Raw genomic sequence first — 16,417 nt, 5'->3', positions numbered from 1 at the left:
AAAACATTTGCAGATCGTTCCTCGTAAACAGTCGTTCACCGATTTAACCTATGTGCGAGATAGGCTTAAGCGATTGCAAAACGATTTTTTCATACGATATATCGTTCCGTCTAAACGCTGATCGTTATAAAAAAAGAATTGTTACTTTGAAATCGTTAATTGTACGATCGGGCGAAATATCGCTCCGTGTAAACGCAGCATTATGCGATCGGAGCGATAATTCGCCCGATCGTACGATTAACGATTTTGAAATAATGATTTGTTTTTTTTTATAACGATCAGCGTTTAGACGGAATGATATATCGTATGGAAAAATCGTTTTGTGATCGCTGAAGCCTACCTCTCACATTGGTTAAATTGGAGAAAGTCTATTTAAACGAAAGGATCTGCGAGTTTTTTGTGAACGACCAACAACGATTTGAGAACATGTTCAAAGATCAAAATGAATGATTTCTTGCTCGCCGCTTGATCGTTCGCTGCGTTTACACGTACGATTATCGCTGAAATGCGATCATTATCGTGCAAATTCGAACGATAATCGTTCCGTGTAAACGCAGCATAGCGATAAACGATCGCAAACAAGATTGTTTAATGCAGCATTTACACGAAGCGATAATTCGTCCAATCGATCGTTTAACAATTTTGGTTTTTATGACGATCAGCGTTTAGACCAGGGGTCCCCAAACTTTTCATACAGGGGGCCACTCAACCCCTTACTCCCTCCTCAACCAGCCTCCCCTAACTCTCCCTTCACACCCTCAACCAGCCCCCTTACCTCTTATACTAATAATGTGTCCCTGCATTGTCCCGCATATAGTAATAATGCTCCCTGTTGTGCTCTCTATATAGTAATATTGTCCCCCTGCAATGTCCCCATATAGTAATATTGTCCCCCTGCAATGTCCCCCATGTAGTTATATTGTCCCCCATATAGTTATATTGTCCCCCTGCAGTGTCCCCCATATAGTTATATTGTCCCCCTGCAATGTCCCCCATATAGTTATATTGTCCCCCATATAGTTATATTGTCCCCCATATAGTAATATTGTCCCCCTGCAGTGTCCCCCATATAGTTATATTGTCCCCCTGCAATGTCCCCCATATAGTTATATTGTCCCCCATATAGTTATATTGTCCCCCTGCAATGTCCCCCATATAGTTATATTGTCCCCCTGCAATGTCCCCCATATAGTTATAATGCCCCCCTGCATTGCTACAAAAAAAAAAAATTATACTCACCTAATAGTGCCTTTTCTCTCCTCTTCAGCCGGTCAGTTGCCGGAGGGATCCCCCAGCAGGTGCAGTGACGTCATTACTGCCCCTGCCGGAGGATCCCTCAGAGATCATTTCCAGGTTACATCCTGGGCGGGGGGGTTGGTGGTCCGTGCGGCGTGGAGGAGGCAGGCGGCAGGGCTGACATCTCACACTCCTTAGCAGGGATCCTCCGGCAGGGGCAGTGATGACGTTGCTGCAACTGCTGGGGGATCCCTCCGGCGGGGATGTCGGCGGCAGTGTGGATGCGGGGAAGGCTGGCGTGATCCGGAAGGGGTAGCTCTTTTATTGGTGGTCAGTGAGAGAAGTCTTCTCACTGACCACCAATGAAAAAGTTGTCCCTTCCGGAAGTGCGGCGGGGGCCAGATAAATGGCCTCGGGGGCCACATGCGGCCCGCGGCCCGTAGTTTGGGGACCCCTGGTTTAGACGAATAAATCGTTCGAAAAATCGTTATTGCGATTGTTTTTAAGATCGCTTAAATCTTTTACATAGAGTGAATCTTTGAAAGCCTGTTTACACAAAGCGATCTGCGAATTTTTAGCGAACGACGATTTGAGAACATGTTGAAAGATCAAAATGAACAATTTTTCGCTCGTCGCTTGATAGTTCGCTGTGTTTACACAGAATGCTAATCGCTCAAATGCGATCGTTATTGCAAAAATTTGAGCGATAATCGTTCCGTGTAAATGCACCATAATGTTAACCCGAAATTGTTTACCATATTACACAGAACGATAATTGTTAGATACGATCGTTATTACTATCCTTATTGTGATCGTTTATGCTGCGTTTACACGGAGCGATAATTCGCCTGATCGTACGATTAACTATTTTGAAGTAACGATTTTTTTTTTATTTTTTATAACCATTAGTGTTCAGACAGAACGATATATCGAACAGAAAAATCGTTTTGCGATCGCTTAAGCCTATCTCGCACATAGGTAAAATAGGTGAACGACTGTTTAGACGGAACAGGTAAAATAGGTGAACGACTGTTTAGACGGAACAATCTGCGAATTTTTTGCAAACGACCGACTATTTGAGAACATGTTCAAAGATCAAAATGAACGATTTCTCGCTCGTCGTTTGATCGTTCGCTGCGTTTACACGTACGATTATCGTTCGAATTTGATCGTTTTCGTGCAAATTCGCACGATAATCGTTCCGTGGAAAAGCAGCATCGTTCCTTCTGATGCCAGAAAAACATTGAACAATGCGCAGTTACAATGAACGATTAGCGATAAAATGCGTAACTTGAGCGAACGAACGTGGAATTACAGCGAACGATTAACGATAATTTTAGGTTCAGATCTAAATCAACGACGTACGAACGATTTTTTGATCTTTGCCTGCAATTACACAGAACGATTATTGTTTAAATTCGAACGATATAACGATTTTTCACACGATAATCGTCCCGTGTAATAGGGCCCTAACATTTTGTATCCCGCCCAACCTGAAAGGAAACATTGCTGTCAGCAGAGTTACAGATAGCGGTTACGGCCGTCTTGTCAGATCAGGAGACCATTACATCTGTATAGGAAGGAGAGTTCCCACATTCACAATATTATATATTAGTATATTGTGACCTGCGAGGAGCGGAGCTGCTGGGGGGACTCAGTGCTGCTATAAAGCATCTGATACAAGATCTCCGCCATTACCTTCCCCAAGTGGTAGCAGCAGAGTCCCCCGTTTTCCTGTAGCTGTAGGATCTCTACTCTGTTCACCCTGAATCGGCACAAACACAGAATCTATCCCATTTTGCAATAACAACCTCCCCCCCCCCCCCCCCCCCCCCCCTGCCCTTGCCCCATCTGCAGTAGAAGGGTTTTAGGCAGTAGCGAAAATAGGTGGGGGGCAAGGGGGGCCGCCGCCCCCGGGCCCACCAAGGCTGGGGGCCCACTGACAGAAGTGAATTTGCCTCCAGGGCCTGCCCCTCAGTAGCTGCTTAGGGCCACAGCCGCCACCTTTTGTGACTGGGCCCTCAACTTAACGGGAACCTGCCAAGGGATCTGGGATAAGGGTTCCAGATCCCGGGGCCTGAGTGACCTTTAGTTGTGCGTACGCCTTTAAGACGCACGCACAGCTAAAGGGAATGTCACGCTGGAGCAGAGATCGCTTCCTGTGCAGGCAGCCTCTGCAAGTCAGGCTGGCTGCCTACACCGGAAGCTTGAAAAGGAGGCTCGGCTACAGAAGAGCTGGAGAACGGGTGAGTGTGTGCGTGTGTGTAAAGGGAAGGGGAATCTTGCACTGCACAGAGGGGGGCCTTATCCACAGTGCGGGGAGAGTTGCCATCAGTCAGTTTTTACCGGGAAATTAATCTCTCGGGTTGGTCCCGACAGGCTCCGCCCCTTTAAGATAAGCCCCGCCCCCAGCACGACTCGCGGGTCAGATAATGACCCTATTGTTGACAGAATAAACTGCCTGAGGAGGAGAGAGGAGCAGCAGGTGCGATCTGATGTCACTGCCACTTTGAGGTCACCCATTTTCCCAGCATCATGTGTGATGGAGGTTAGCCATCTTCCCAGCATCATGTGTGATGGAGGTTAGCCAGCTTCCCAGCATCATGTGTGATGGAGGTTAGCCAGCTTCCCAGCATCATGATTGATGGAGGTTAGCCAGCTTCCCAGCATCATGTATGATGGAGGTTAGTCAGCTTCCCAGCATCATGTATGATGGAGGTTAGCCAGCTTCCCAGCATCATGTATGATGGAGGTTAGCCAGCTTCCCAGCATCATGATTGATGGAGGTTAGCCAGCTTCCCAGCATCATGTATGATGGAGGTTAGCCAGCTTCCCAGCATCATGATTGATGGAGGTTAGCCAGCTTCCCAGCATCATGTATGATGGAGGTTAGCCAGCTTCCCAGCATCATGTATGATGGAGGTTAGCCAGCTTCCCAGCATCATGTATGATGGAGGTTAGCCAGCTTCCCAGCATCATGATTGATGGAGGTTAGCCAGCTTCCCAGCATCATGATTGATGGAGGTTAGCCAGCTTCCCAGCATCATGTATGATGGAGGTTAGCCAGCTTCCCAGCATCATGTATGATGGAGGTTAGCCAGCTTCCCAGCATCATGTATGATGGAGGTTAGCCAGCTTCCCAGCATCATGTATGATGGAGGTTACACAGCTTCCCAGCATCATGTATGATGGAGGTTAGCCAGCTTCCCAGCATCATGTATGATGGAGGTTAGTCAGCTTCCCAGCATCATGTATGATGGAGGTTAGCCAGCTTCCCAGCATCATGTGTGATGGAGGTTAGCCAGCTTCCCAGAATCATGTATAATGGAGGTTACACAGCTTCCCAGCATCATGTATGATGGAGGTTAGCCAGCTTCCCAGCATCATGTATGATGGAGGTTAGCCAGCTTCCCAGCATCATGTATAATGGAGGTTAGCCAGCTTCCCAGCATCATGTATGATGGAGGTTAGCCAGCTTCCCAGCATCATGTATGATGGAGGTTAGCCAGCTTCCCAGCATCATGTATGATGGAGGTTAGCCAGCTTCCCAGCATCATGTATAATGGAGGTTACACAGCTTCCCAGCATCATGTATGATGGTTAGCCAGCTTCCCAGCATCATGTGTGATGGAGGTTAGCCAGCTTCCCAGCATCATGTGTGATGGAGGTTAGCCAGCTTCCCAGCATCATGTGTGATGGAGGTTAGCCAGCTTCCCAGCATCATGTGTGATGGAGGTTAGCCAGCTTCCCAGCATCATGATGTCGTCATGGACTTTATTAATTCACAGAAAGTGACATCAAACACATTGTGGACTCCAGTGGGCAGCTGTCAGGTAGTGGTAGGATACAGTCTGTTTTCCGCTGATTGTGCTTCAATGGACTCCCTGAGGTTTAATGAGGTGCAATCAGCACGAAACAGACTGTATCCTACCACTACCTGACAGCTGCCCACTGGAGTCCACAATGTGTTTGATGTCACTTTCTGTGAATTAATAAAGAAGTCCATGACGACATCATGTGGTGGGTGCAGTTCTTATGTTCTTATGATGTTGGTAATTTCCATCATCTTGTACTCAGTATCATGGGGTCACCCAGCTTTCCCAGCATCTAATACTTAGTATGATGGAGGTCACCCAGCTTTTCCAGCATCCTCTACATCCTGTGCATGCTTTCCCTTTACTGCCCAGAGAAGGCCTATTTGGGAAAGGGGTGGTGTACTGCACATAGGGGGGCAACACTACAGAGGGACCTATACTGCATAGAGGTTGCATAAAAGGGGCTACACTATGGGGAGTTTGTATAAACATGAGGATGATCCTGGATCAAGGAGTCTAAAATGTTTCTCTAGTAGATCCTATGGAGAAGAGTCATAGTCGGAGAAATCTTCATGATGGCCAGGTGGAGAACAAAGGAAAATGTGAACAACTTTGAATATCAAAAACATCACCTGCAATTCATGCAGAGAAGCCGCCTCCTGTGAGTCACTGGATGTAGATGCACTATGATCACTTATAAGAACTGCAGAACCTGTATACACCTTGATCTACCTCAATATGGTCAGGGAGAATATTGGCCTTTATATTGTGGATGTTATTCAGTAAAAATATAGTGCTATTATCCAGTCAGTGTATGGTGAGGGTAGTGGTCATGGTGTAACAGTATTATTTGTCCTGTATATGCTGGTATTATTAGTAATATCTTGTTTATATAGTAGAGATTATTCATTGAACATAAAGGGGGAGATTTATGAAAGTGTGTAAATATACATCTGGTGTAAACTGCCCACAGCAACCAATCACAGCTCAGCTTTCGGCTCTGGTAGAATATAAGAGGAGCAGTGATTGGCTGCTGTGGGCAGTTTTCACCAGGTGTATATTTACACCCTTTCATAAATCTCTTATCTTGTATAACCCCTTTTAATTTTACATGGCCATATATGTGAAAAGTAGAAAGCCTTTTTCACTGCTCTTAATCCCTATTCTCTATGAGTAATGTAGTAGAATATTTCCTTTATTATTTGGAAAGCATTGTCATCTGCTGAAATTCCCTATGGGTAACTAAATCGGTTGGGGGCCCACTCAGACTTTCTCGCCCCCCCTAGACTGAACCCCTAGCTACGCCCCTGGTTTTAGGGTCATCCCTCCTATGGCCAGTCATAATGCCAACACCAGGGTCTTCACCTTTTTTGCTGGTCTCTCCATTCACCCCCTCTTAGATTTATAGTCCTATTACACGGAAGCAATCTTTAGTGATTAACGACTAATGATAGACGATCGCGAGCGAGATTGTTTATCATTAACCTGAAATCGTTCACCATATTACACAGAACGACGGTCGTTAGTTACGATCGTTACTATGATCGTTATTGCGATCCTTTATATGATTGTTTACTCCATCTGATCCCAGAAAAACAATGAACAATGTGCGATTACACTGAACGATTAGTGAACGAACGTGGAATTACAGCGAACGATTAACGACAATTTTAGGTTCAGATCTAAGGGTACAATTACATGGAACGATAATCGGCCGAATCGCCCCATGTGGCCGATTATCGCTCCGTGTAATAAACACATCGATCAGCTGATGACAATGATCATCGGCTGATCGTTGATATAGGTTAGAACCTATAATTGTCGGGCGCGTGTAATAGCGGTGCGCGGCCAGCGACTGACGATATACATTACCTATCCACGCTCCGGGGCTGTTCCTGCGGTCTTCTTCTCCCCGGGTCTGCTGCGGCCTGTGATTGGCTGAGCGGTCTGTCAGCTGAGACAGGCCGCTCTGAAGCTAGAGCACACGGGAACCGGGGAGAAGCGGACCACGGGAGCTGCCCTGCAGCATGGATAGGTAATGTATATAGTTTAAGCAAGAGCTGCAAGGACATTGGTAACGATGTCCCTGCAGCCCTTGTTTAACGATTATCAGGCCGTGTAATAGGTCCAGTAAACGAGTGCCGATCTAGCAGATCGGCGCTCGTTTACAGGTATTATCGGGCCCCCATCGGCCTGTGTAATACCACCCTTAATCAACAATAAACGACATACGAACGATTTTTCGATCGTAGCCTGCAATTCCACAGAACGATTATCGTTTCAATTAGAACTATATAACGTTGTTTTTTTCCGCAGGATAATCGTCCCGTGTAATAGTAACAGGGTCCTTGCCTTTTTTCCCCAGTAGTAGCAGCAAGATTCACACCTTTCCCTCCCCCGATAGTAGAGTTTCTCTTCTTTCCTCCCCATTGTTACCCCGATGCCAGCAGAAGCAGCAGTGTTTGCCTGCATACAGTTATCACCCAGTAGTATAGTAGAGAAAAACTTTACCTCAATGTCCAATTTGTTAGATTGGTCTCGGATTTTGAATCTTTTGTCTATAATCATTATTCCTGGATATGAAAGCAAGGACACTTGTTGTTTGGATTTACATAGATTTTTGGTGTGTCCATCTTTACCAATATTTCCCAGTTTCACTAGACTATAGAGCATCGACCCAACATACCTTTAAAGGGGTACACCAGAGGGAAAAATATTTCAAATCAATCGGTGTCAGAAAGTTATTTAGATATGCAAATTACTTCTCTTAAAAAAATAATCTCCAGTGTTCCAGTACTTATCAGCTGCTGTATGTACTGCAGGAAGTGGTGTATTCTTTCCAGTCTGACACAGTGCTCTCTGCTGCCACCTCTGTCCATGTCAGGAACTGTCCAGAGAAGGAGAGGTTTTCTATAGGGAATTGCTTTGCTCTGGACAGTTCCTGACATGGACAGAGGTGGCAGCAGAGAGCACTGTGTCAGACTGGAAAGAATACACCATTTCATGCAGGACATACAGCAGCTGATAAGTACTGAAAACGTGATATTTTTTTCAATAGAAGTAATTTGCAATTTAAGATATTCCTGGTTACACTAGAGGTCATTTTAACCCATTAAATTGTGAGTGATATAAGTAACCCAGATGAAATAACCTATAGAGCTGATAGAATTATGGTAAAACCAAGAAATTCCATGAATCTGTTTCCAGGGTAGAAAGCCGGGATGCTGCGCGGAGCGTCTTGGTGATTTATAACAACCTTCTTGTGTTTTCAGGATGCAGAGTAATTGACTGTGAACGGCCACGTCTAATGAATGGATCTGCCTTTGATGCCTCATTAGTTGGTGTTCCCAGTTACCTGGCATCAGGGCACTGGCATAATTTACTGCCCCAGTATTCTCAACATTTTAATGGTAATTTAAGATGGAACATGGTCTCCAGCTATGTCGCTGCATTCATTGAGCCGCCATGTTTTAGTATATAGTTCTAGGACTGATCAAGGAAAATGTTTTTGAAAATACATTCATTTAGCAAACTTAATAGCAGATTGATATATATAATGTAGTATACATACACTGCATATACATCTCTCTATACATCTACATTAATGGATTTCATGTTTATGTGGACACTCTAGCCAGGATTTCAGCCAGTTCATAAAAGCATAACAAATAATAGAAAATGACTTAAATATTCATTAAAGTGTCGCTGTCATGTTTTTTTTTTTTTTTTTTTTGCAGAAATCAATAGTACAGGCAATTTCAAGAAACTTTGTAATTGGGTTTATTAGGCAAATCTGCCATTATCTGCATTCAAAAAGACTTTCCCCAGCCCCCCCCCCCTTCCTCTCTCTCATTCACTGCTCATTATCAGGAAATCTCGACTAGTTTACATCAGATGTGCCCCTGTCTGTTCTATGGAGGGGGAAGGAGGGAGGAGGGAAATTAGTTGCCAGCAGACAACAAAGGATTACACAGTGGGAGCTGTGTGAAAGCCGGTATTCAGAGGTCAGAGATGTCAGTGCTGAAAAAAAAAAAAATCAAACGACAGTGACACTTTAAACATCGGTGTCATCATCCAGGAACCCCTTCAAATGGCTGTCAAGAAAAACTGCTGAAACGTTTTGATCGCACAAGATCTTAGACTCCTTCCAGGAGTTTTCTGTTTATTGTCAAAGCTCCCTTAATTCCAGAGCGCTACATATTATATAAGGCATTAAAGGTATAGGTCACCAAAAATGTTTTTCTTTCAAATTAACTGGTGGCAAAAAGAGCCAGAGATTTGTAATTTACTTCTATTAAAAACTCTCCAGTCTTCCAGTACTTATCAGCTGCTGTATGTCCTGCAGGAAGTGGTGTATTCTCTCCAGTCTGACACAGTGCTCTCTGCTGCCACCTCTGTCCATGTCTGGAACTGTCCAGACCAACAGAAAATCCCCATAAAAAACCTCTCCTGCTCTCGAGACTGGAATGAATATCACTTCCTGCAGGACATACAGCAGCTGATAAGTACTGCAAGACAGGATTTTTCAATAGAAATAAATTACGAGTCTGGCACTTTTTCTGGTAGAAATTGATGTGAATTCCCCCCCCCCCCCCCAAAAAAAAAAAAAACAGGATGAAACATAAAATGAACAAAATGACAGATTGTCACATAGGGAGCGAGGACCCTTGTCTTGTTCTTTGTGTCCTCCTCGTACCGTCTGTCACCGGGCCATGATTTGGACGCGTCCCCCCGCTATGCTCTCGGCTATACATATGTTTTCCTTCTCTCGGTGATAATTCTCTTCTCTCTTTCTCACCAGTTGGACGCTGATAATTACGAGACGGATCCAGAGCTGGCCAAGATCCGCCAAGAAAATAATTACTCCTGGATGGATATCATCACCATACACAAAGACACGCTGCCCAATTACCAGCAGAAGGTAAATTGTCATCCTTGGCTTTGGCGCAGAGGATGCGGATTGCAGGTGCAGCGACGACACGATGCGTCCCACTCAGCAGACATGACGGCTGGGATCTGCTCTTCTGAACCATTGACTCAGATGTTTTGCTGGTATCATATAACATTCATCATTTCCCTAAATCTTCCCCCAGTATAATGATCGAGAGACAGCTGTCAAGCTGAGAGTGAGACCTGCTTATTATTGGAAGCGTCTCCGGGAGCGCAGCTAGACTGCTTAATATTAACATAAAAAAATCCCCTGCATGTATGTCCCTTGCCCTTCTCTGCTGTCATGCTGGGAGAGCTGAGTGACAACCAGTATGGTCCCCATTACCGTTCCTACAAGTGTTACGGTTATGTAGTGATACTGCAGTTGGCACATACTACCCTGTTCCCAGACAGAAATGTACAACATGGAATTAATGGCTGTTGATAGTGTTAAAATGTCACCAAGGCTGTATCTAGACTTTGTTGTCTTCCATAGGAAGTTCCACACTTCACAATGCAGTCACCTATTCTCCGGGTGTATTCACATGCAACTAGTCGTATATGGAGTAAATGTACTGTTTGGGTTTTACAAAAAATAAAAGAAAAGAAAAATATATAAAATATTATTTATTATAATGAATGTATGTATATATATATATATATATATATATATATATATATATATATATATATATTTTTTTTTTTATTATTATTATTATTTATAAATGGGTGTCAGAAAGTTAAAAAAATCTTAAGTCTTCCAGTACTAATCAACTCGTGTTTGTCCTGCAGGAAGTGGTGTATTCTTTCCAGTCTGACACAGTGCTCTCTGCTGCCACCTCTGTCCATGTCAGGAACTGTCCAGAGCAGGAGAGGTTTTCTATGGGGATTTGCTGCTGCTCTGGACAGTTCCTGACATGGACAGAGGTGGCAGCAGAGAGCACTGTGTCAGACTAGAAAGAATACACCATTTCCTGCAGGACATACAGCAGCTGATAAGTACTGGAAGACTTGAGATTTTTAAGTAGAAGTAATTAACAAATCTGCATAACTTTCCAAGACCAGTTTATAAAAATAAGAATAAATCGGAGTACTCCTTTTAAAAGCTGGAATTCATGTAAAAATTTACGCTATTAGAGCGAGGAGCCCCCTCCCCTAATAAAAGTCTGAATCACCCCCCTTTTCCCAGGTTATAAATAAAAGTAAACAAATAAATAAACAAACATGTTTGGTATCACCACGTGCGTAATCGCCCAAACTATTACTTAATCACATTCCTGATCTCGCACGGTAAACGACGTCAGCGGAAAAAAATCCCAAAGTGCAAAATTGCGCATTTTTGGTCGCATCAAATCCAGAAAAATGTAATAAAAGGCGATCAAAAAAGTCGTATACGCGCAATCAAGGTATCAATAGAAAGAACACATCATGGCGCAAAAAATGACACCTGACACAGCCCCATAGACCAAAGGATAAAAGCGTTATAAGCCTGGGAATGGAGCGATTTTAAGGAACGTATATTTGTTAACAATGGTTTGAATTTTTTACAGGCCATCAGATACAATATAAGTTATACATGTTATATATCGTTTTAATCGTAACGACTTGATGAACATGCATAACAAGTCAGTTTTACCCCAGGGCGAATGGCGTAAAAACACATTCCCCCCTAATAAAAGAAATGCATTTTATTTTTTCAATTTCACCACACTTTGAATTTTTTTCTGGTTTCGCAGTGTACTTTATGCAAAAATTCAGCCTGTCATTGCAAAGTACAATTAGTGACGCAAAAAATAAGGGGTCATGTGGGTCTCTAGGTGGAAAAATGCAACTGCTATGGCCTTTTATGCACAAGGAGGAAAAAACGAAAACGCAAAAATTAAAATTAGCGTATGTAGCTTGTTTTTTAAGGTTTATTGTCCCTTTATTAGGCTTTCCATTGACATGTCGGGTCCTCCAGATGTAAGGACCCTCTCAGCTGTAGAGCAGCACCCTGATGGAGGACTCCTTTATTAACAATAATTTGATGCCCCCACATCCCCCTGTTCTCGCCTTCTTCTCCGTCACATGAAAGCGATCTTCCAGTTAATAAAATCTTTGCTCGGTTCACAGTATTCTGACATCTCTTAAGACGTGTAACTTTGCTTTGTTCTCCAGCTGAAGATATTTTATGAAGAACACTTACATCTGGATGATGAGATCCGCTACATCCTGGAGGGAAGCGGCTACTTTGATGTACGAGACAAGCAGGAGCGATGGATTAGGATCTCCATGGAGAAAGGAGACCTGATCACCCTCCCGGCCGGCATCTACCACCGCTTTACACTGGATGAGAAGGTGCGGAGTAGTAGTATTCCATCCTACCATATTTCTCCGAAAATAAGACCTACCCCAAAAAATAAGACCTAGCCTCATTTTGCAGCCTTTTGGGAGTAGGTTTGAAGTATAAGCCCTACTCCAAGTATTAAGACAGCTGACCAGATCCCTGACACTGAGTGCTGAGCATCAGCCAATCAGGGCCAGACTTGTTATGCTCCACCCCCACCCGCTCAGCACAAGCTGCAGGGGAGGCAGGAGGGGTAAGAAGATGCACAGTAGGAGACATTGTATATGGAGGGACAGAGGGTACATGGGCAACTACAGAGGAGGGGATACAGTATGGGGACTACCTGCAGAAGGAGGAAGGTATACAGTATGGAGGAACAACTACAGAGGGGAGGGAGGTATACAGTATGGGGACTACCTACAGAGGGAATTGTGTACAGTATGGGGAAACAACAACCGGGGGGCGTATACAGTACGGGGACCACCTAAAGAGGGGTATGTATACAGTATGGGGAAACAACAACAGGGGGGGTATACAGTATGGGGACTACCTACAGAGGGAAATGTGTACAGTATGGGGAAACAACAACAGGGGGGGGGGGGATATACAGTACGGGGACCACCTAAAGAGCGGTAAGAGGGGTATGTATACAGTATGAGGAAACAACTACAGAGGGGGCAGGGATGTATACAGTACGGGGACTACCTACAGAGGGGAATGTGTACAGTATGGGGAAACAACAACAGGGGGGGGGGATATACAGTACGGGGACTACCTACAGAGGGGTATGTATACAGTATGAGGAAACAACTACAGAGGGGGCAGGGATGTATACAGTATGGGGAAACAACTACAGGGGGGTGGGGGGGGGGAGATATATAGTATGGGGACTACCTGCAGATGTGGTAGGGAGATATACAGTATGGCAGGGGTGGGGGGCTTACTGTAGAGAGGGATGTATACAGTATGAGGGAAGAAATACAGAGGGGGATGTATACAGTATGAGGAACTACAGAGGGGGATGGAGTTATACAGTATGAGGAACTACAGAGGGGGATGTATACAGTATGAGGGAAGAAATACAGAGGGGGATGTATACAGTATGAGGGAAGAAATACAGAGGGGGATGTATACAGTATGAGGAACTACAGAGGGGGATGGAGTTATACAATATGGGGGGGCCTTACTGCAGGGGGGATTTGTACAGTATGAGGGGAGAACTACAGAGGGGGGATGGAGGTATACAGTATTGTCTTAACTACAGGGGAACTTAGAGTATAGGAGCCTAAGGGTACTATTACACGAGCCGATGGAGGTCCTGATGGGGATTGTAGTCTCACAGCTGCAGGGCTGCATGTATGACACTTACACAGGGACATTGATGGTAGTGACTGTAGTCATGCAGGTGACTCCCTATAGTAACACAAAGGCTATGGGTGATTCTGTTTAGATTCGATCACTACCATATCGCTGACCATTGCTTTCTTTATCATCTCTAGAACTACGTGAAAGCGATGAGACTGTTTGTCGGAGAACCGGTGTGGACCCCGTATAACCGGCCTGCTGATGACTTTGAGGCTCGCAACAAATATATCTCGTTTTTGGCTCAGACAGCGTAATGGAGTCCTTAGTATAATGATATATGATCACTGCTGAAAGCATCGTATAGGATTAGAAGCAAGAGATTCTACCAAGCCTCTTTTTAATCTGAATATATGCATAGTATATAAAATGGGATTGGTCGTATATCTAAGTGCCTTGATGTAAGGGGGTCCTGAGCACTTCAGTGCCTTGCAGCAGACCTGTCCTTCTCAATACAGTAGGCTGACCCCATTACTCCATCAGGGGAGCTGATCTACAGTAGGATTTGTCTAAATAAAATCTAATGAATCAGTCATCAATTTAGTCTAGTAAAACTTGTTCCCCTGTTGAAGTGGAATCCGGTGTAAGACTTAGGTCTCCTAGAACTGTCTGATACCTGAAATATCCAAGGAATCGGAAACAAAATAATTTTGCCAAGACTAAACAAATTGATGGCTAATTTATTAGATTCTGATTTGGCAAATCTAAATTTGCAGATTTGTAGTGACTCATTGATCTCCTCCCGCCGCTGCATTGTAAATCAACGTAGCTGCAGCCTATGCCTGATGCTGCAGCAACGTTAATTTACAATTGAGGATAACACAGGCGCAAAAGCTGCTTCTGTGTCATCTGCGGCAGGTCCCGGCTATGAGTGGTAGCCGGGGACCCCCTGCAACTCTCGGCATCTGAGCCTCGCTCCGGTGCTGAGAGTTAACCCTATAAATACTGCGGTCAGCACGACCGCAGCATCTATAGGGCTCCAGATGGAGAATTCTCCCTCTACAGAGGGAGAATTCTCTGTCCTGTGTCCATTGGGGCTCTGCGAAGTGATGACAGAGCCCCAATGGTAGCCATGGAAATCCGGTTTACTGGCTATGGAGGCTGGCGGGGTGAGGGAGGGAAGGCCGGGTGCGCAGCTGTGCGCTCTGCTCTCTCCCCTGCCGCTGTCACAAGATTGTGGCAGGGGACAGAGGAGAGGGGGCAGACATAGGGACATCAGCATTATGATCGTATAAGCTGATGTCCAAAAACAACCTGGGCATTGATGCATCAATGACCCCAGGTTGTGAAAGGGTTAAAGCAGGGATGGGGAACCTTCAGCCCTCCAGCTGTTGCAAAGCTACAATTCCCATCATGCCTGGACAGCCATACCCAGGCGTGATGGGAATTGTAGTTTTGCAACAGCTGGAGGGTCGAAGGTTCCCCATTTCTGAGTTAGAGGGGTTCTCCAGGATTAGGAAAACAAAATGTGCCACTCTTGTCCTTACTACATGGGTGGTATTGCAGCTAAAGAGAATAGAGCCAAGTGGTCACCACACATAAATTGTGGACAGGTGTGGTGGTGTCATGTTATAAAGAAAGCAGCTGTATTTTTCTCATCCTGAGCAACCCCATAATGCTGAAAACACTAAACCAGATTGAACACTAGGGGGGGAGATTTATCAAACATGGTCTAAAGTGAAACTGGCTCAGTTGCCCCTAGCAACCAATCAGATTCCACCTTTCATTTTCCAAAGAGTCTGTGAGGAATGAAAGGTGGAATCTGATTGGTTGCTAGGGGCAACTGAGCTAGTTTCACTTAATAAATCTCCCCCTAGATACGTATCTCATATCAGCAACTGCTACAAAAACATTGCACTTCTCCTGTCCTCAGTTTGGGGGTGGTATTGCAACTTGGTTCCATTGAAGTGAATGGAGCTGAACTGTAATACCACACACATCCTGAGGACAGTATGCCCCACTGCGTTGCTTCCATCATTTCGTAATCAATACACACAAGTGGTTACAAATGTCATATTTGATTGTATTCATGTCGGAAGCTGAATGGACAATTCCTTGAAGGGGGATATAGATGATGTTGACGTACGTGTTAGGAAGAGAGCTACAGTAAAATTCACTCAACCCAAATCTAATAAATTGGCCGTGGATTCGTGCAGTTTTGTAAAACTCGCTTCACGTTCCCTGGAAAAGTCTGGAACAACAGTCCAGCGTCTCCTTCCAGGAATCAGAACACTTGGATGACTACAAGACAACATGAATCGATGGCCTGTTCATTGGATTCAGGATTGGTGGCTGTAGAGTTGCTCATCTCTAGTCGGAGGCTTTCCTACCGCAGCTGCAATGTGAATGCGCCCTTACAGCTAATGAATCCCAGCTCCTCAGCACACCAGGACGTGCTTCAGATACCATTATGGATACGGGGTCTTCTCTGATCTCGGCTAATAAGAGTCACATTGGAGAAGGCTGTAATTATGTTCATTCCTTACCAGCCGCTCTTCCGGAATAGGCTACCATCTTAGAGCGAGATCAGGAGATGCAGCCGGCGGCCCCTGTGCCATAGGATACAGAGATCAATCTACACTCAGGGCCCGCTGTAATTACTTTGTGATAAATCCTCACTTTCCTCTACGTCTTTGTTGAAATCAATATCAATTCCCTGACACTGCACAAGTACCAGACCAGGCAACTAATCCTCCTGCTGTGAAATGCTAAGCACAAAATGATTACAATAAAGCTTTATTTTCTGATA

General features: G+C 44.7%; 1 protein-coding gene across 4 annotated transcripts in view; it reads left to right on the top strand.

Moving 5' to 3' along the window:
* ADI1 (acireductone dioxygenase 1) overlaps window positions 1–16,417 on the top strand; it is a 24,738-nt gene extending 8,321 nt beyond the window's left edge. For all 4 annotated transcript variants that reach the window (XM_069973057.1, XM_069973055.1, XM_069973059.1 and 1 more), the window contains exons 2-4: window positions 9,853–9,972; window positions 12,138–12,317; window positions 13,806–16,417. In XM_069973057.1, the coding sequence (XP_069829158.1) occupies window positions 9,853–9,972; window positions 12,138–12,317; window positions 13,806–13,925 (420 nt within the window). In that variant the 3' untranslated portion in view covers window positions 13,926–16,417. The remainder of the gene's footprint in view (window positions 1–9,852; window positions 9,973–12,137; window positions 12,318–13,805) is intronic.

This window comes from Dendropsophus ebraccatus, chromosome 6, assembly GCF_027789765.1.
Source record: "Dendropsophus ebraccatus isolate aDenEbr1 chromosome 6, aDenEbr1.pat, whole genome shotgun sequence".
Taxonomy (NCBI): Eukaryota; Metazoa; Chordata; class Amphibia; order Anura; family Hylidae; genus Dendropsophus; species Dendropsophus ebraccatus.
This window is presented reverse-complemented; position numbering and strand designations above follow the sequence as displayed.